Source organism: Nematolebias whitei, chromosome 1 (assembly GCF_014905685.2).
Source record: "Nematolebias whitei isolate Nwh7 chromosome 1, NemWhi1, whole genome shotgun sequence".
NCBI lineage: Eukaryota > Metazoa > Chordata > Actinopteri > Cyprinodontiformes > Rivulidae > Nematolebias > Nematolebias whitei.
In genome coordinates, this window is record NC_056498.1 from 14,624,884 (window position 1) to 14,645,067 (window position 20,184).

The 20,184-nt window shown below is 40.3% G+C and overlaps 1 protein-coding gene and 1 pseudogene across 1 annotated transcript in view; one reads left to right on the forward strand and one right to left on the reverse strand.

Moving 5' to 3' along the window:
* The window catches only part of sorcs2 (sortilin-related VPS10 domain containing receptor 2), a 690,706-nt gene that overhangs the window by 495,544 nt on the left and 174,978 nt on the right, over window positions 1–20,184 (forward strand). Inside the window, exons 7-8 of the mRNA XM_037675240.1 lie at window positions 8,251–8,369; window positions 19,984–20,073. Of these exons, the coding sequence (XP_037531168.1) occupies window positions 8,251–8,369; window positions 19,984–20,073 (209 nt within the window). The remainder of the gene's footprint in view (window positions 1–8,250; window positions 8,370–19,983; window positions 20,074–20,184) is intronic.
* Window positions 2,965–3,083, reverse strand: LOC119421335 (annotated as a pseudogene).

Consider the following 20,184-nt stretch of genomic DNA (forward strand, 5'->3'; position numbering starts at 1 on the left):
TATATATATATATATATATATATATATATATATATATATATTTTACGTACATTACATAATAACCTACATTTGATTTGATATTTAACAACTCTTTCAGAGCTTATGCTTACCACGCAGCTCTTTAAATTAAGCTGTCGCAAATTATCTTCATGATTGAAGTGCTGTTAAGTAATATTAAGTTAGTGCTCCTTTGTACCACAGTGAAAGTCGTGGAGAGAATTTTTGACCTTGGGCGAAAAAGACACAGAAGCTGCTGGATCCACAAGATGGACATCATGGCTGAGGTGTTTGACATGCAATAACTGAAAACCTCCTGAATGAGGATGATTGTAAACGTAGATTACACAAGTCCTACACCTTTTTAACTCCACTGCAATGTTCATTGACAACACATGGACATTCTGTATTATGGTTACGTTTTTCAGTACTCATTACAGATAAAACCGAAAAAATACATAAATAAAAATACTCGACTTTATTTGTAACTGAAGATGTATCACTTTTCATCCGAGTCTCTTTCTCAATTTAATGAAACGAGGAGTGTGATTCAAGTTATAAAGCTGTGGTGTGCCATAAGCTTGTATTATGGAGACTGGTGCATGCAGATCAATCTCCAGCAAGTTTACAGAACACCACAGCTTTATAACTTTAATCCCATATTCCTTTTTTCATTGAATTGTGAGTGCTCCTCGGATGATTAGCGAAACGTCTTCAGTTTTTAAAAAAGTCCTGTGGTTTTGTTTTTATCTGTTTTGGGGGGGGGGATTTGCCGTGTCAAGGATAACTGAGAATCTTCACCAGCATTGTTACAGGTAAAAAACAATTACTTCACTTATCTACACTATTGACGTAAAAAAACACTGTAAGCACTTCACTTTTGATGATCAGATGGAAGCTCAAGACTTGAAAATGTTTCTTTTATTAGAAATAAAGACCTGTACAAAAAAATAATTATACACTAATTATATATGCAACCTTAACAAGCTACATGTTTGGCTATTTGTGGGCTTACCTTGCAGGATCTACATTTCTATAGATCAACTATGATCTACTCTAAATATTTTTAAACATGTCTGTTTGCCATGGAACGGGCAATGGATTCCAGCACCCCAAGGAGTGCCTGATTGAAAGCAGCACTCTGTTCAGCCTCCTGCCTTCGCTGTGCTGCTTCCTCTCTGTGAAGATCTGCTTCCTCTCTCCTCAAGGCCATCTCCTCCCTCCTAATTGCCTTCTCCTGCTTCCTCGCTGCTGCAGCTTGGCGTTGCCTCTCCGCAGCTTCTTCTTGCCTTGCCTTTTTGGCATCCTCACAAATAAAATGGAAGTGTTCCTCTCTCTGCTTCTGGTTCATCTCCTCTTGTTCAGTATGTGCAGAAACAAAGCTCTCTGCTGCACTTGTTGATCTGCGCTTTCTATGGCCTAGGAATAACACACAAGAAAATGGCTGTTAGATGATGAAGTACAGGTAGAGTTTTTAAATAAATTATTTACATTAAAGTTCCTGCTAATTTCAAAAGGTGTTTGTTCACAAGATCAGAAATGATTCTGTTCATAAAGCAGTCTAGTACTTTAATGATAGTAAGCAGGTGGGCATAAATAAACTATATGTAGTCATTTACAACGGTTTGTGCTAATTTAGAAAAAGAACAGAGCATCGTTAATCTGAACAAAAATCACTACACCCTGTATAATTTCAATAATAAACTTCATAAATGAAAGTTTAAGTAATAAATGAATAACTAAATTTAACATTTATACATTACAACTGAATAAACAAGTAGTTTGAATACATGCAAGGTGTTTTACAACAAAAACAAAACAACATTCATATCGACATGATCAATGTGATGTTAAACACGATTGTTGCTTCTTCTTACCTAGTAACGGGTACTGTTTGGTGCCGCTCTGTTGCGTGTTGCCTGGTGGCGTGGATGTGCCCGGTGGCGTAGATGTGCCCGGTGGCGTGGATGTACTCGGAGCTGGTGTGGTCGGGAAGGGTCAGAAGCGGGGAGGATTGGACAGTCAAAAGCAGAATCTGGCGAACCTTCATCTTCAGTGGGACTTTCTGCATCAAAATAAGAGTGGAAAAACAGCAACAGAGTACAGTTAGCAATGATGCTAACTAATGACGACGTAACCGTGTCAGCCTCGTTTGCTCAGAGTACTTTCAGAAAACGCAAAGAAACGGTTGCATAAGGAAAAGGAAATATGCTTAAAGTAAATAAAATACACTCACCATCAGCTTCCAGAAGAGCAGTGGCCGTGTCAAGGCCACTCTCCCTCCCTTTGTTGGCTGGGCGTTTGCCGTAAATGGCATCCATTTGTACAAAACACTTCCAGTTTCTTCTGTTTGCTCCACTCCTACCGTTGTGGTCCTTAATCGTTTTGTAATCGCTTTTTAGTTTTTTAAGCTTTAATTTGCTTTGGTGTGCGATGGAAGCCCTGCACCGCCATCTGCGCAGACACCTCTTGAAAAATCTTTTCATTTCGTTTCGTTCCATCTAGCTCGTTCTGCACTTGTTCGTTGGCCAGCAAACACAGAAATGCCTGAACTTCAGCATTCGACCACGGTTGTGCCATGATTATTTGTTTTACCTTATAAAATATTCCAAAATAAGCTCCTCCGATTTCTTGTTGTCTGTTATGCGGGTGAAAAAGAAAATGGTGGATTGTGATTTCCGGTGGAAGACTGAATCTCCGCCCTCCACCAATGAATACGCCCCCTGACCAATCAGTGACCTACAGTGCGCTGATGTCACATCTAGACCCTACAAGAACCAGACCTGGGACCTCAGAGATTTAGGTCCCAAAAATGGGGTGGGTTCCACCGTTAAAGGCATTGTTGATAAAACACGCAATCGGCCACAACTAGTTACATAGGAGTACCAAAAAGCCCCGTGGATAAGGGGCTTAAGAGGACCTGGCTAGCTAATTGTTTTTCACCAGCGTGGAGCCAAGCTCCCAATTCAATTATGGCACCTGGAATTCCCAAGTGGTTTCCCATCCAAGTACTAACCAGATCCGACCCTGCTTAGCTTCTGAGATCAGACAAGATCAGACGTGTTCAAAGTGATATGCCCGTAAACTTTCCACTATTGTCATGACCCACTCTGGTAATTTTCAGAACGTGGGAAGATGCAACTATGTGTATCATGTCTGTGCAAGGTTCTTTCCACAATCTTATCATGAGCTCAGCTGTAACCTAAGCATGGAGTCAATGTGGCACATCCTGCCTTTAATTTTCCAACATCAAACCACATTGATACACTGCCACCCTAAAGTTAAACCCCCACAACCTGGCAAAAAATATTTTGGACAAACCCAAAACCATTGGTGAATTAATAAAAAGCTCACTGTGCACACGTTATGACCCCACCAAAACCCTTCAATAACATCAACATTCTGGGTATATATATATATATATATATATATATATATATATATATGTGTGTGTGTGTATATAATTTGTATGTTGATGCAGTGTTGTTCAATGTGAACGAGGTTATTACTTTTGTAACTATTGAGGAGTGCTAAAATACTAGACACTAAACTTCAAGTCTCTCGTGAGACTTAATGTCCTTAGAATTCTTAACTAACACAGTGGTAAAGTTTTCTGTGATCTTGGTTTGATTTGGAGCAGGGGTATGTGGCAGAAACAGTTGAAACAATTGCACCGTGCTTGTGTCTTATCGTTGCTATATACTCAAGTTCAAGTATAACAAAGGGGAGTGGTGGCACAGAGAATAGAGAAGGTGGGCCTGTGATCAGGAGGTTGCCGGTTCAACTCCCGGTACCGTCAACATCAAAATGTGGGCGGGAAAGGTGAAGCGCCCACACCTGCCCCCACCCTCATTTGCCCCACTCTGGACCCCTGAGCAAGGCCCTTAACCCCCACCCCAGGCGCCCTAGGTGGCAGCTCTCTGCTCCACACAGAGGGCTGTGGTAGCTCGGCGGTCTGTGGTTGTATCAGGAAGGACTTCCGGTGTAAAAACAATTGTCAAGTCTTCTTACGACTTAGTTTGCTGTGGTGATCCCTGTTGAAGAGAGCAGCTGAAAGAAGAAAAAATAATTTCCCTTCAGATATTGTTTTTGTCTAATTTAGGATTAATTAGTTAGTTCAATTTGCATGTAGTTTACAAAACTACATATATAACATTTCTCTAAGGATTAATAAAAATTGCAATGTGTGCATCCACTGCATTTAACAAAAACAAAAACTAAGACAAAAGTGAAGAGAAAAAACACTCAATTTAGTGGCAGATGATAATGAACTATAATTTTCAATGGAAAAAAGCTAGAGTATTTACGCAATATATATATATATTATTATATCAGCATGGCTGAAAGGATAGCACCTAATCTCTGCCCAAGGGCCAAGAGGGTAATAAAGTGTTTATGTGAGATTGTGAATGTCCACATGTGTGTAATCAATTTAAAATTCAACCCTTGCAGGTCTACCAACCTATAATACCCCCTTAAATAAATCTGGTCATGCAGAGACATTGCAGTCAGATGAAAAGTGGTGGTGTGAAGGGCATGAAAAATCTGGTTTTATTCTGACATAAAATAAAGAAAGAAATCTCTCCCCTAGAAAAAAGAAACACCATTTCAAAAGCTTAAACTTATGTGGGAAGCATTGTGAAACACGTCAACATGAACAAGGCTGCCTGTGTTTGTGGAGGCTGAAGGCTGTCTGTTTGGGACATATGCCCAGACATGGGAGCTCTTCCTGGGGCAAGGCACACACACACACATGGTCCTCCCACTTCCTCTACTTCACTCCCCTTCCTTCTGTGCCCAGAAAGACAGAGAATCAAACAAGGGAAAGAGCAACCAGGCATGCAAAACCAATCTGTTCAGCCTACTGCTCATCACATGTGGCAAGGACAAGGTTAAATGGTATGCAAGAATAAAGGAAACAACGTTGAAGGATTCTCTGAGAGATGAGGAACTGTGCCCCTTTTCGGACCCAGGACTGTTGGCTGACCACAGGCATAGGACTTGAGAAATGGAGGTGTTCAACTGATGGATGAGCCATGTGTTCAGAGAAAGCCAACATAGAGTGTATCTGTCATTGGGGAGATGGATGGGCAGGAAAGCATGAGTGTACACTGTATATTCATTGGCAGATACACACAAGCCAGCAGACACTCACAAAAGATCCACCACGTTTTTATTGTTTTCCAAGAGACAGTGATACACAAACAAACACACATTGACACCAGTACCAAGTGACACACTTCCTTTTAACACCTTAACATTTTTTCAATTAGTATTTATTTCCCGCAACGCTCTTTTTATTATCGCCCATGTCAAAACCAAAACAACAATGCTTTTGCCCTGTGTGTTTGCATATGAGCTTCTCTGTGTTCTTTTGCACCACCGAACACATATTTTATTTATTTACTTGTATTTAGACGATAATCTTATCGAGACAGGCAGTCTCATTGACAAGACACAGACACATAAAACCAGTTACATGGAATAAAACAACAATCATAAAACATGGCAAGGTTAAAAGGGAGCAGAGTATAACAAAACAAAAGAATAAGACACGGTCTGAATCAATGTTTTCTTTTTCTTTTTCTTTCTTTTATTTTAAGATAACATTTTCAAAATTTTAAACGTTTTTACATGACAATCAAACTCTGATTAATGAAAATCCCTTACACAAGGGGGGAAATAAATAAATGAACAGACCAACAACAAAAACAATAATAAACTAAACTAAAATATAAAACAAAATAACAGTGCCATCGTATGTAACAAATAAAGCAAGGCACCTCTGCATCACGGCTAGCAACCGCAAGTACTCGTCTGTGTGGGTGGGTTTGTGGTACACCTCAGTTTACAAATGTCCTCCATCAGAGAAAAATACCTCACAGTCCAAGAAAGCCAACTTGCCATCTTTTGTATCTTCTTTTGTGAACTTTATATATTTATCCACAGAGTTGATGTGATCAGCTGGACTTCCTGAGATTTAATTTTAACCCAGGTGTCATCAACAAACCTGAACCAAAGACTCGGTGGTGTCCCTAAAAAGGACACCAAGGCTCTCTTTTCTACATCCTCCAGGTACAGGTTGGCAACAATAGGAGAAACTAGAGACCCATATGACAGTGAGAAAACTGAAGGAATATAAGGAGATGTGATGTAGTGCAAAGAGGGATGTAGCTAAGGCAAAGCAGAAGGCGCATGACGAGTTGTATGGGAAGCTGGACATTAAAGAGGGGGAGAAGGACTTGTACCGATTGGCAAGACTGAGGAATCAGGCTGGAAAGGATGTGCAGCAGGCGAGGCGTATTAAAGGTATGAACGGTAATGTTCTAACAAGTGAGGAGAGTGTTACAGGAAAATGGAAGGAGTACTTTGAAGAGCTAATGAATGAAGAGAATGAAGAGAATGAAAAAGAAAGAAGAGTAGAGGTCATAGAAACTGTGGACCAGGTAGTGGGAAAGATTAGTGAGGGAGAAGTCCGGAAAGCTCTGAAAAGAACAAATGAGGGGAAGACAGTAGGACCTGATGACATATCACTGAAGGTTTGGAAATTTCTTGGAGAAATGGCAGTGAAGTTTTTGACTCAAATATTCAATGGCATATTTGAGGGTGAGAAAATGCCTGAGGAATGGAGAAGAAGTGTGCTGGTGCCCATTTTTAAGAATAAGGTACAATGTACAAAGTTATAGCAACTACATGGGAATTAAGTTGATGAGTCACACAGTGAGAGAGAGATGGAGAGAGTTGTGGAAGCAAGACGTAGACGAGAGGTGACCATTTGTGAGCAGCAGTATGGTTTCATGCCAAGAAAGAGCAAGCTTCCGATCACAGGCGCACCTTCTCTAGCCTCTCTACGCCACCACTCCCCTCCAAGGGTGGTGGCGTAGAGGTGTGTGTTTACCATTTATTTTTTAATATTCAACTTAAAGTCAGTTTGATTTGAATGATAAAAGCTCCTTTTTATATGCATAGTGAATATTGTCTTCAAGTGTAAAACAAGCAGTGCTGTGTAAAATTACTGGTTTGCACATGTGAACTACTCCCTCATGTGTGGGTGAAGGCTGGAGAGCATGAGTGAGCACAGCTGAACATGTTCTATATAGCCAACTTGTCACCTTTCTGGGGGGATTAATGGCTGAATATTGCTGACGCAGCTGCTGGTTAAAATACAGTAGTGATCATTTACAGCAGGATGCTAACCTCTCTGTGGCTGTCTGAGAGGACCACCCCCCCACCCCCCACCCCCCATCGCCCCCAGCCATTTGGATGCTGGAGCAGCTCTATTTCTATAGAGAAGCTGTCATATCTGATAGAGTTTGGAAATGATGTCTCAGTTATTCTTTTAGACATTTTTTGTGTAATCTAACTTCCGTCTTTTGCAGCTTCTCCTTTTTGTGGCTAATTTACAATATGGCTCAATATGCTTTGTTCAGTTTAATCAATTTAATCAATCTTTTTATGTTGGATTGATCATTTCTTCAGTGTGGGATAAATAAAGTTATTCATTTTTATCTTATAAATTAATTATTCATAAAACGTTGCAGAAATATAAAGTCATTACAACGCATACAGCTTTTGAATATTTTTGGCCAATAGTTCAGTTTTTAATCAGATATATATAAAACATCAACATTAAAATGGAGACAAAATTATATCTTCTAATGTTTTATCCTCTGAGTACATTATTCACTGTCACATTAGGCCTGTCATGATCCTTTTCTTTTGGGTTATTGTTTAGTATTTCTGTGATTCTGGTGTTTTGTTTTACTTTATTTCCAACTTCCCCAGAGTTTTCCCCGTCATGTGGTTCAGCCCATGCCCCACCCACTCTCACTTGACTCTTAGTGTCTCCCCCAGGTGTTGCCATTTTTTCCTCATTAGTTTCTCTTTAAAGCTTGTGTTCTTTATCTCATTTGTGTCCATGCATTGTGCTTGTAAACTATTTATGGGTTTCTCCCTCGACTTATATTGAGTTTTTGAATCTTTCAGAGAGTATTTTTGCTTCCACCTCAGCCCCTTGTTTTTGCTTTTGTTAATAAATGACTTTAATTTTTACCCCTGAGCCTTTTGAGTTTTGTCTGCACCCTGGGTTCAGCTCCTCACTAAACATGACAATACCATGAAATTAAGAACATATGAATATGAAACATATAAAAATAATTTGTGTAAACCGACGCAAATGGATATAGAAAAACAAACGTGGAAGTATTTTTGAGCTAGTCCTAATCTTTCCTTTTTGTTTTTGTGTCTTTGCAGGTTACCTGTATGTTACCTGTCTCATCCAGAACTGCTCGAATAAAATGGTGACTGCTCAGTTTCTTGGGAAAATTGATCACAACTTTCTGGTGGTCCAAGATGACTACATATTTGTGAAGGTAAATGTCACTACAAGAGGGCAGGTCCAGAGATTTGTGTTGGAATATACAACAATTGTCTTTAACAAAAAAAACAAAAGGGAAATGCCTTTACTGTATCTGTAAATTTTTGTGTAAACCCTTGAAGCACGGCTTCCAGATGCCCTCGACAACTCTGTGGCTACTTTGAGAGTAAAGTTGTTGCACACATTTTTCACTGTTTAAAATTCAGTGACATGAGAGTGAGGCGCTGCGACTCATCCATAGAAATTAGGAACCCTCAGGATTATTTCAAGACATTTTGAGAAATCCTTTCAGAATGCTGTTTGCATTTTGTTGCCAGCAGTTGCTGCCCAGTTATATACAGGCTTGATATTTAATGGTCCTGTAGACATGAAAAATGATGAAAACTGTCCCGCAACAAATCAGTTTCTTTACTCAGTTTTTTTTTTTTTTTTTTTGTCTCAAGACCATTCATCTTTTAGTGTAAGTGCAAAGAATAATATACAAAATAGAAAATAATAATAAGCAGTGGTGGGCACAGCTAACCAAAAAATTAGCTTTGTTAACTTCTAGTTTGCTAACAAAAATAAATTAGTTTTGCTAATGCAAACTACACAGATTAAAAAAACTAGCAGATGCTAAAGCGCTAACTTTTATCATACACTTCTGTCGCTGACACCAAGACTGTCTGTAATGTGGCATTGTTGTAAGTGAACACAACTTAAAACGGTTTGTAAATCACAAGTAAAACCTCCATGTCTCAAACCAGCCGATCAAAGCAGATGGCCGCTTGTCCTCAGCCTGGTTCTGCTGGAGGTTTCTCCCTGTTTAAAGGGAGTTTTTTCTTTCCACTGTTGCCACTGTGCTTGCTCAGGATGGGAGACTGCAACAAAGCCAAGATTCAACTTTTCTGCTGGATTCCTTAGATAGAGAACTTTACTAATTGGCTTTAATGTGAATGTTCCTGTAAAGTGCCCTGAGACAACTTTGTTGTGATTTGACGCTTTATAAATAAACTGAATTGAATTGAATTGAAAATGTCCTGTTCAGAGGTGAGCTTTCAGAAATGAATCCAGTCCACACGACTAAAGAGGCAGAGCAGAGTGATGCATTCAATGTGTGTGGGACGTCTCCCTTGTGTCATTTACTTTAATGAATTAACACTTTTATAAACTAACTACAAAGTTGCTGTGCATCATCAATGTTCTCTCTGTAATAAATCTGTTTGTATTAAAGTCAAGATGTGTGAAATGTGTGAGAGAGTCACGTCCCAGAGACAGTGTGAACATTGCAAAGCACACTAGGAATAATATGTGCAATGTTTCTGACTGTTTAAAGTGTTTCTGAGTGTAAAAATGCATTTTTCGTGTTAATTTCCTCCTCTGGATTGGTTTGGCCTTTATGTTAAAGTCACTGTTATTGGCTGTAAACTGACAATATGAGTTAGAGACTGTTTGTGGTAGATATGAGGAGGGAAAAAAGCACCTGCAAGGATGGTGACATAACCAGGTGGGGCTTACCTATGCTTATCTGCATAGAATTGCTCCATGTAAGTCACAATTCTCTTGTGTACTTTTAGTATGAAGAACTGTCAAATAACTTCAGCAGACTTGAATTTGCTGGATTTAAATTTAGAGAAAGGTAATTTCGCTAAAGTTATTCAAAGTTACCAAAAACGCTAATCCACTAAACAGAATATTATCTGCTATTAGTGGATTACTGGGACCATGCCCACCATTGACAATAAAGAATAAAGATGGATTTGTAACTTGGACTTGTCGTGATAATGTTTGATCATACTGCTATTTCCAGGTCAGTTTTACTTTAGAGAATGTTTAAGCAACAGGAGGTACAATATAGTTGTGTCACATTAAACACCCCCAAAGTAGTGAGATGCCAAAGTTTAAAATTACATACAGGTACAGATCAGAAAATTAGAATATCTTAGAAGTTCTTTCTGTTTTTTTTTTTTTTGTCAATTATTTCAGAAAGTGAAACTCATTACATAGATTCATTACACATAAAGCGACACATTTCAAGCCTTTTTTTTCTTGTCATTTTGATGACTATGACTTACAGGAAATTAAAAAACAAAACTCAGACTCTCAGGAAATTAGAATATTGTGAAAAAGTTCAATATTGGAAACTCCTGTTGTCAGACCCCAATTAGCAAATTATCTGAAAACACCTGCAAAGATTTACTGAGCCTTTAAATGGTCTTTTATTCTGGGTCAGAAGGCCACACAATCATGGGGAAGACTGCTGATATGACAGATGTCCAGAAGACATTGACACCCTCCTTAGGGATGAACAACCACAGAAGGTTAATTAAAGAAGCTGTTTGTTCACAGAATTCTGTATCCAAGCACATTCATAGAAAGTTAAGTGGAAGGAGAAAGTGTGGTAGGAAAAGGCGCACCAGCTACATGGATAACTGCAGCCTTGAGAGGACTGTCAAGCAAAATCCATTCAAGAATTTGAGGGAACTTCATGAGAAGTGTACTGACGCTGGAGTCAGCTCATCTATGCACAGAAAAACCCTAGACATGAGCTACAAATATCTCATTCCTCAAGTCAAGCCACTCCTGAACCAGAGCCAACATCAGAAGCATCTTATCTGGCTGAGGAGACAAAGGACTGGACTGTTGCTCAGTGGCCCAATGTCCTTTTTTCAGATGAAAGTAAATTTTGAATTTCATCTGAAAATCAAGGTCCCAGAGTCTGGAGGAAGAGAGGAGAGGTCCAGAATCCACGTTGCTTAAAGTCCAGAGTGAAGTTTCCATAGTCAGTGATGGTTTGGGTCCATGTTCTCTGCTGGTGTTGGTCCACTGTGTTTTCTGAAGTCCACAGTCAATGCAGCATCTAGCAGGACAATTTAGAGTTTTCATGCTTCCTTCTGCTGATGAGCTTTATGGAGATACTGATTTCATTTTCCAGCAGGACTTGGCTCCTGCCCACACTGACAAAGGTACCAAAAGCTGGTTCAATGACCATGTTGTTGCTTAACTGGCCAGCAAACTTATATGGTCTGAACCCCATCGAGAATCTATGGGCTATTGTCAAGGGTAAGGTGAGAGACACGAGACCAAATAAAGTAGATTACCTGAAGACCACTATCAAAGCAACATGGGCTTCCATTACACCTCAGCAGCGCCACAGGCTAATCACCTCCATGCCACGCCACGTCAGTGCAGTAATTCATGCAAAAGGAGGCCTAACCAAATATTGAATTAATAGAAAGGAACATACTTTTCAAAAGCCTGGCATTTGTTTTAAAAATATCATTTTTAATCTTATGTAGTACTCTTAATTTTCTAAGACATTTGAGTTTTATTTTTTTATTATCTGTAAGCCATAATCATGAAAATTACAAGAAATAAATGCTTGAAATGTTCCACTTTGTGTAATGATTCTATATGTTTCACTTTCTGGAATGACTGACAAAAAAAATGAACATTTGTTCCATAATATTTTGTTTTTTGAACTGTGCCTGTATCATGTGCATGAGGTTGGATTGATGTGGTGTGACAGGCAAACCTCAACAAAGATTTTTAACATTCTAAATATACTATAATTGTAATCATGTCTTATTTATTTATAATCCTGATTGTGTACTTTAATATCAACTCCACACCAATTAGGTCAGTGAGTGAGTTTAAATTGTTGTCCATGGTTTGTGATAATCTGTAGAAAAATGCCACAAATTCTTCATACTCCTTAAAAATATCTGATTGTTAAAAACAGCATTTGTGCTTAAACATGGAAATTTAACAACCATAGCTTCTTGACATTTACATAATGTTTAAAGTTTTGCAACTATTATCGTGAAATTAAACTGAAACAGCAACGTTTTTTTTTTTTTTTTATTCATTGGTGACAGTGAATTAAAGTTGCATTATGAACAAGACAATTTAGCTGAATTATGTTTGGACTGTTTTTGTCCTGTTGAGCTCTCTGAATTGTCAAAAATAATAGCTTCATCCAAACCATCCACATGTCTGCTAGGTCCATTCCATTCTTTCATTTTAAACCTGTTTCTAGCAAATATGCCTCACAAATTCCCTGGTACAGGTGTATTCGCTGACATTTTGAGTGATCATTGTGTGACAGTGACTCTAAGAGATATTAAACTTCCACCTTTTAAGCCCAGATTAATTAAAAAAAGGGATCTAAAACGTTTTTGTGAACAGTCATTCATCTGGGATATATCCCACTTTGACTGGCATCATGTTCTTTTAACTGATGACGTGAACTCCGCTTGGAACTATTTTCATAATAGTTTCATTTTTTTCGTGAACAAACGTGTTCCTTTTCGTCAGTTCAGAATAAAGGTACGGGACAGACCCTTGTTTACTCCAGAGCTAGCTGACCTCCTGCACAGGAGAGATCATCTTTGGGCTGCAGCGAGAAAATCTGACTCAGACACTGATTAGTTGAGTTTTCAACAGATGAGGAATAAATGCACAACTGCTGTCAAAACAACAAAACTTTATTTCTTATCTCAGACCTCCAAAAATCTAAATGACCCTAACAGATTCTGGAAAACCTTCAAATCTCTCTCAGGCACCCTCCAATCATCTGACCTCCCATCACAACTTCTCAGTAACTCTGTTCCTGTGTCAAATAAGCACGAGATCTAGAACTGTTTCAACAAACATTTTGTTGCTTCTAGTTCTTTATTTGACACAGTAACTAATGGAAGATCAGCCACTTCACTTAATAACCAAACTTCTACAAATCAAATCCCTCCTACAAGTCAATCCTCAGTTAATCACACCTTCTCTTTTTCTCCATTCTTAGGCAGTGAGGCTAATTTTTTATTTTTTTTTATTTTTTTTATTTATTTATTTATTTATTTTTTTTACCCTTTGTTTATCCAGGTAGTCTCATTGAGCCACAAGAACTCATTTTCAAGAGAGACCTGCTTAGGGAGCAGATGGGGGTTAAGGGCCTTGCTCATGGGCCCAGAGTGAGTCGAATGAGGGTGGAGTGTGGGTGCTTAACCTACCCCACCCGCATTTTTGATGTTGTCAGTACCGGGGCTTGAACCGGCGATCTTCCGATCACAGACCCATCTTCTCTAACCTCTGTGCCACCACTCCCCCTAAACTGTTAAAAGGTCTTGATCCTAAAAAATCTTCAGGACCAGATGAACCTCCACCTTATTTCTTAAGGCTGGCTGCTCATATAATTGCAGTCCCTGTGACCCACATCTTCAATCTCTCCATAAGACAAAACTCCATTCCAGATGCTTGGAAAACAGCCTTTGTTCTTCCTTTGCTGAAGGGAGGTGACTCCACGTCACTGAACAACTATCGACCAATCTCTAAACTCTGCATTTTAGCCAAGGTTCTAGAAAAACTGATAAGATGTTAAATGAGTCCAGGTAATTTTTGATTTGAAAGTTTTGAGAGAGAGCTTACCTCTCCATCAATCTGGTTTCAGGAATCAACAAAGCACAACGACTGCTTCACTGAAGGTTCTTAATGACGTTGTTGAAGCACTGGATGCTAAGGATTATTGTGCTGCACTTTTCTTAGACCTGTCTAAAGCTTTTGACACTGTGGATCATAACATCTTGTGCCATAAGCTATCAGAAATTGGTTTCTCAGATCACACCATTGGTTGGTTCTCTAACTCTCTCTCAGACCGGAGGCAATGTGTTCAACATAATGGTACTTCCTCCAGTTATTTAACAGTTAACCATAGGCGTCGCAACCATTATATGTGAAGGGGACAAGTCCCCCCCACATAAAAAAAAAACGTTCATTTGGACACCCACACTTTTACTATAAAACATTAGTTCAGGCGGCGCAGTTTCTCTTTCTTCGTGAACGAATCCATTTCACTTGATTAATAGGAGAATAATCAAACCACTAAAACTGCACTCCAGGTTTTCCTGGTTACCTCCAACTCTCCACCGTCTCCACCTGCCTCTTGTCTCAGCAGAAAACGTGCACAGGTGGAGGAGGTGGAGAACACCGCTGCGGCTGGGCTGCCAGCTCTCGTTTTTTTTTTTCCAACCGGTAAATCAATCCAGTAGGCTTGTCAGCAAATGACCAATCGGAGACCTCAGTTTGTTCTGAAGGTAAACACCCCTTGTCTGCGAAGCTGCTCTGCAGCCGCTCAGGGTGTACACTCGAGTATGAAGTCTCAACCCTCCACGTCCGTACGCACGTACCTCCACTCGGACGGATGTACGCAGTAGTATACTGGGGGCTTTACTCGCGGTCCCTAGAGTTTCCAAAAGCAGAATGGGAGGAAGATCTTTCAGTTCTTATGCTCCTCTCTTGTGGAACCAACTTCCAGTTTCTGTCTGTAAGGCTGACACATTGTCCATTTTAAAAACTGGGTTTAAGACTTTATTTTTGATAAATACTATAATTAGGGCTGGCTTGTTATGCTGCCTTAACCTAAAATTAAACAGTTTTCATTTGATACTGCTTCTATCTTAACATATGATTCTTGGTCTGCCATTGTGTGTCTATTCCTCTCAAACCCAGCCGGTCGAAGCAGATGACTGCTTGTCCTTAGCCTGGTTCTGCTAAAGGTTTCTTCCTCATGAAGGAGTTTTTCCTTTCCACTGTCGCCTTCATGCTTGCTCAAGATGAGAGTTCTGTGACGGAGTTCGACTCAAAGCAGTCTGCTCCTCAGATAAATAATGTTAACTTATTATTTTTATATAATATTTGTTAACATTACACATATACACATATATATATATATATATATATATATATATATATATATATATATATACACACACGTTTCTGTTCAGTGATGAGGCAGCATGGTGGCGCAACTGGTAGAGCTGCTGCCTCTCAGTGAGCAGGTCCTTGGTTCAAACCCCGGTCCAGGGGCCATTGTGGGTGGAGTTTGCATGTTCTCTCCGTGCATGCGTGGGTTTTCTCCGGGTGCTCCGGTTTCCTCCCACAGTCCAAAAACATGCATTTTAGGCGGATTGGTAACTCTAAATTGTCCCTTGGTGTGAGTAGAGAGTGAATGGTTGTTTGTCTCGTTTGTCTCTATATGTCCCTGTGATGGACTTGCGACCCATCCAGGGTGTACCCCGCCCCTCGCACAGTGATTGCTGGGCATGGGCACCAGCGACCCCCGTGACCCAAAATGGAATAAGTGGGTAAAGATATTGGATGGATGGATGGCCCTGAGATGACTTCTGTTTTGACTTGGCGCTATATAAACAAACTGAACTGAACTGAAACCAAATTGAATTGAACAATACAATTTCTCTTATTTTACAGCTGTCCTTCATGCACACAATAATTATAAAAACTTACAGAGCTGCACATGAAGTAATCTCAAGTGACAAAACTAAATGCTTCTTTGAAAGAAAGTTCAAAACTTAAAAAACTTTCAGTTCAACTATTCTCGTCGGATCTGCTGAAATCAGAGCACAGTCAGCTTCACTACTCTCCCAGTTCAAAACTGATGTGTTGAGGCACAGACTGAGGAGGATTTTCTACTAGTCGGTCATTGTTAAAAATTGCATTTTATAAATTCGATATTATAGCCTTTGTGAAGGGACTCTCGACCTGCTCCTGTTCCACGCCCTGCCCGAGAGAGTCAGCATGTTTAGGAGTTAATTAGCTGATTAGGGTGTAACACCATGAGTTTCATATATTGAACCTCTTCATAACAAAATTAAAAGTGTTAGTAACCCCAAAAACACTTAATTTCATTTATCCAGCTGTTCGTCAGAAGTGATTCCTTTTGAAAACTTTGTCAATAGCTCATCCTTCAGGCGTTTATGGTTTGAAAAATCACTTCCATCGCTTTTTCATCTTTGTTCAGTGTGGAAAGAGATTTCTATGCTCAGCTGTCCTTTTCAATCACAAGTCAAGGTTTTAAGCACAGCTCAGTCTGAACTCTGATGACAAAAACTCCTTTTTTTTGTAGCAGCACCATTAGATTTTAAAAGCATCTCTGAAAGGTTAACACTGTTCACCATCCAAAAAAGCATGACAAATGGTGTTTAGGAAGTGGTATATACTTTATATGTCAAGGTACCACTTTGATTGGACATGTTCAGCATCAGTTTATGTCACTGTCAATCACTATTGCTGTCACATTCATAAATCTTCCTCTGCTAAATTGGAGCCTTACCTTCACGTGTGTTTAGGTCATCACCTCGTGAGCTTTCTGTTCATCTTGAGGACAGTATGATTTAGCTGTTTGTGAGATAAATGTCAGTGTCTAATGTAGGGAAGTTTTTTTTTTTCCATTTCTCTTTCTGTTGACTCATCAATGATAAATAATCATTTATCTCCAATTCTACCTTCAGCAAGCTGAACATTTGCAATGTTGGGGGGCTTTTTTGTATAAACATTTGTCTTCTTTTCAGAACAGTCCACTTTTAAAATCCAGGCCTGTGAGTTTTGGTTGGATTATCCCTGTATGAGTTTTTTGTTGGATTTTGTTTTTGACTATGTTCTTTATTTAAAATGTTTGTTTTGAAATTCTTAGTACCTGTTAATACTTACCCTATATTGTGTTTCTGTATTTCATGGTTTCTGATCTTTATAGTCTTCCAGTATCATTTTGCTCTCAGTTTTCTCTCCGGTGTTTTTCCAGTGGGCAGCATGGTGATGCAGTTGGATGAGCTGCTGCCTCTCAGTGAGCAGGTTGCCCCGGGTCAAATTCCGGTCCGGGGGCCTTTCTGGGTGGAGTTTGCATGTTCTCTCCGTGTATGCGTGGGTTTTCTCCAGGTACTCCAGTTTCCTCCCACAGAACAAAAACATACGTTAGGCTGATTGTTAACTCTAAATTGTCCCTAGGTGTGAGTGAGAGAGTGAATGGTTGTTTGTCTCATTTGTCTCTATGGGTGCATTCACACCAGCCCTGTTGTTCCGAACTCTAGCCAGTTTGCCTAGGAAGTCCGGTTTGTTTGTGGAGGTGTGAACTCGCCATCGAACTCTGTCACGGAACAAAAAGGCGAACTCTGGCCCGGGCTAAAACCTAGGTCTCAGTCCGGTAGAAGAAAACTCGAGCGCGGTTCGATTACAGTGTGAATGTAAGCAGAACGGGCACTGCTCCGCAAGCAGTGACTACAAGACTACAGCACAGAGCAAACAAACACGCATTTATCTTACCTTACATGGAGTTGTCAGCGGCCTTGTGTGAAAAACAACATTCTCCATGGTCTTCTGCCTTATCTTCCACTCATGCTGAGTCCGTGGTTGAAAAATGACAAAATAGAAATCCTAAAACCGATAAAACTTGACGCCACTCCTTTTTTGTTTTTATTTCCAGAAGAAGAAGTGTCTTCTTCAGAGGTTTTTGTGTTGTTTCTTTCAGTAGTTCTTGGTGCAGTGCTACCACAGGCGAGTGGGGAACAGGTTGGTTCAACAGGTTGGCTCGACTGCACAGTGCAGTATGAATGCAAACGCACCAGCTCAAATGTAAACAAAATGTTATGAATATTGGTCCCCAACCGAACCGAGTTTACCGTACTATCAAGTGTGGAAACAACCTATGTGTCCTTGTGATGGACTGGAGACTTGTTCAGGGCATACCCCACCTCTCGCACAGTGATAGCTGGACATGGGCACCAGTGACTCCTACAACCCAAAAAGGAAGAAGCGGGTAATGATAATGGATGGATGGATGTTTTTCCAGTCCTACCTGCCTCTCTCACCTGCCAGCCATCAATCAGCAATCAGTTTCAGGTGTTTCCACTTTCTGCTCTCCTTGTTTGCTATAAAGCCAGTCTCATGTAACCACCTCACTGGCAGCTCATATCGATTTATCCATACATGTATGTCTCGGTTCTCCTTGTGCTCTTCTCGTTTTCTTGTGTTCTCTCGAGTTGTAAGTTTTTGCTGCCATGTTGGATTTTTGTTTTGTTTATAAACAAAAAAAACAAAAAAAATTATTTTATCTTAGCTCATCATGTCTGCATACATTTGGATCTAATCCCTCCACCAACCATGACAGAATGAGCTGCCCAGCAACATAACCCAGTGACAAAATTGCCCTGGTTGAGTTCTTGGCCCGTCAAGCAGACAAGACTGCACAGAGGGAAAGGATGGCGAGGGAAAACAAGCCACTGGTGGTCCAGTGTAGCAGTTTTAAAGATCAGAGTGTCATCACCAATATACCAGCCTCAAAACCATCGCCCGGAGTTGGAAATTCTTCCCTTGACTTTTGTGGTGGAAGAAGAGGAGAGGAGATCTCTTCTCTGGAGTACATCTCTCTGGCCATTAAACCTTTGTCAGCCAGGAAGAGTACTCTGGTACAGCCAAGTTCTTCCTCGCCTCCAGCCCTCTCCACTCGACAGTGCTCCACAACTCACCAACATTCTTCCTTTCTCGTGAGTGATGCCACATTTGCAGAGCCAACCCTTTTGTACTCTGCCACACTCCTGAACCTTGCCATTTTGCGGTACTCTGCTCACCTTCAGAATTCTCCAAGTGGTTGTCAGCAGCAACTCCAGGGCTGGCCCTAGACATTCCATGGCCAGTCCCAGAATCTCAAGGGCCAGACTCTTCTGAGTCTCCAAGGGGCCCATCCCCAGTGTCTCAAAGGGTTCCAGCACCTGAGACTTCAGGGCCCCACAACCATTAATCTTGGTCACCATCTGTTCCTGGGTCACATCGTCACCTTTGAAAAAATGAGGTACATCTGCTTGCCTTAGGCTCCATGGCTCTTGCTCTATCATTATACTTCTCTCTGCATTGCTCTTGAGAAGGATGAGGACTATGTTCTTCAACTAGCCACCTCCCAAGAGTCCTCTGCTGCAGCATCTGAAGTGTCCTTTGCTTCAGCATCTGAAGTGTCCTTTGCTTCAGCCTCATCATCTGCTGCTGCCTACTCTAACTGTGCAGCAGGATGTTTTGTCTGCTGTGGCTCATACTGATTTTAATATGGTCTAGGAAGACTCCTGTCTTACTCTGCTCTGGACAGTTTCCAGGCAGTCCAACTGAACTCTGCCTGTGGTTTGGACAGTCTCCGGGCCATCCTCCTGAACTCGGCACAGTCCCTAGGCTGTCCTCTTGAACTGTGCCTATGGTCTGGGTGAGTTCTGGGTCATCCACCCAAACTCTGTCCATGGGCTGGATGGTCTCCAAGCTGTCCTCCTGAACTCTTGTTCTCAGTGTGAACGTGCCCGGGGTCATCCTTTGGTTTTTTGTGTTTAATTGGTTATTTTGTTCCCAGGAATAGGCCTGTCCATTTTTGATTTATTGAGCCTTGTGTTTTTCTTCTTTAAGTCCTCTGTCCTGTAGCAGTTCCAAGTGTTTCCACCTTCCTCTCTCACTCAGTTTGCCATATAGCCAGTTTCTTGTCACTACATCACTGGTAGCTCTTTGTATTGGTTTAAAAATATGTCTACGTCCTCCTTCTGCTCTTTTTTTTAAATAAACAAATTATTATTTTACTTGAGTAGCTCGTGTCTGCCTGCATCTGGGTCCAATCCCTCCATCGACTTTGGCAGGATTCAACATTTTATTCTTTCTCTGTCTTCCACAAAATGTAATTTCTTCTCCACTTTGTACAGGTTTGTTTTGTCAGTGTATTCAAAAGTTTTCATTTTGAATAGTGTTGTAAAAAAAAAAAAAATTATGATGAAATATTTAATGAATGTCACCATTTTGCTTGTTTTTCACTTTTTTAGGTCACCACAGGAAATCGCACAAAACATTATGTGTCCTATCGGCGCAATGAGTTTGTCCTGATGAGGTTTCCCAAGTATGCCTTGCCCAAGGTAAAGAATACTTTAACTGAACTGCTCTTTAGTACCATTGTCAGTCTAAGAATGACATGAGTAGTATTTCTGAGTGCATCAAAACACCAGTTTGTGTGTATCAATATTTTT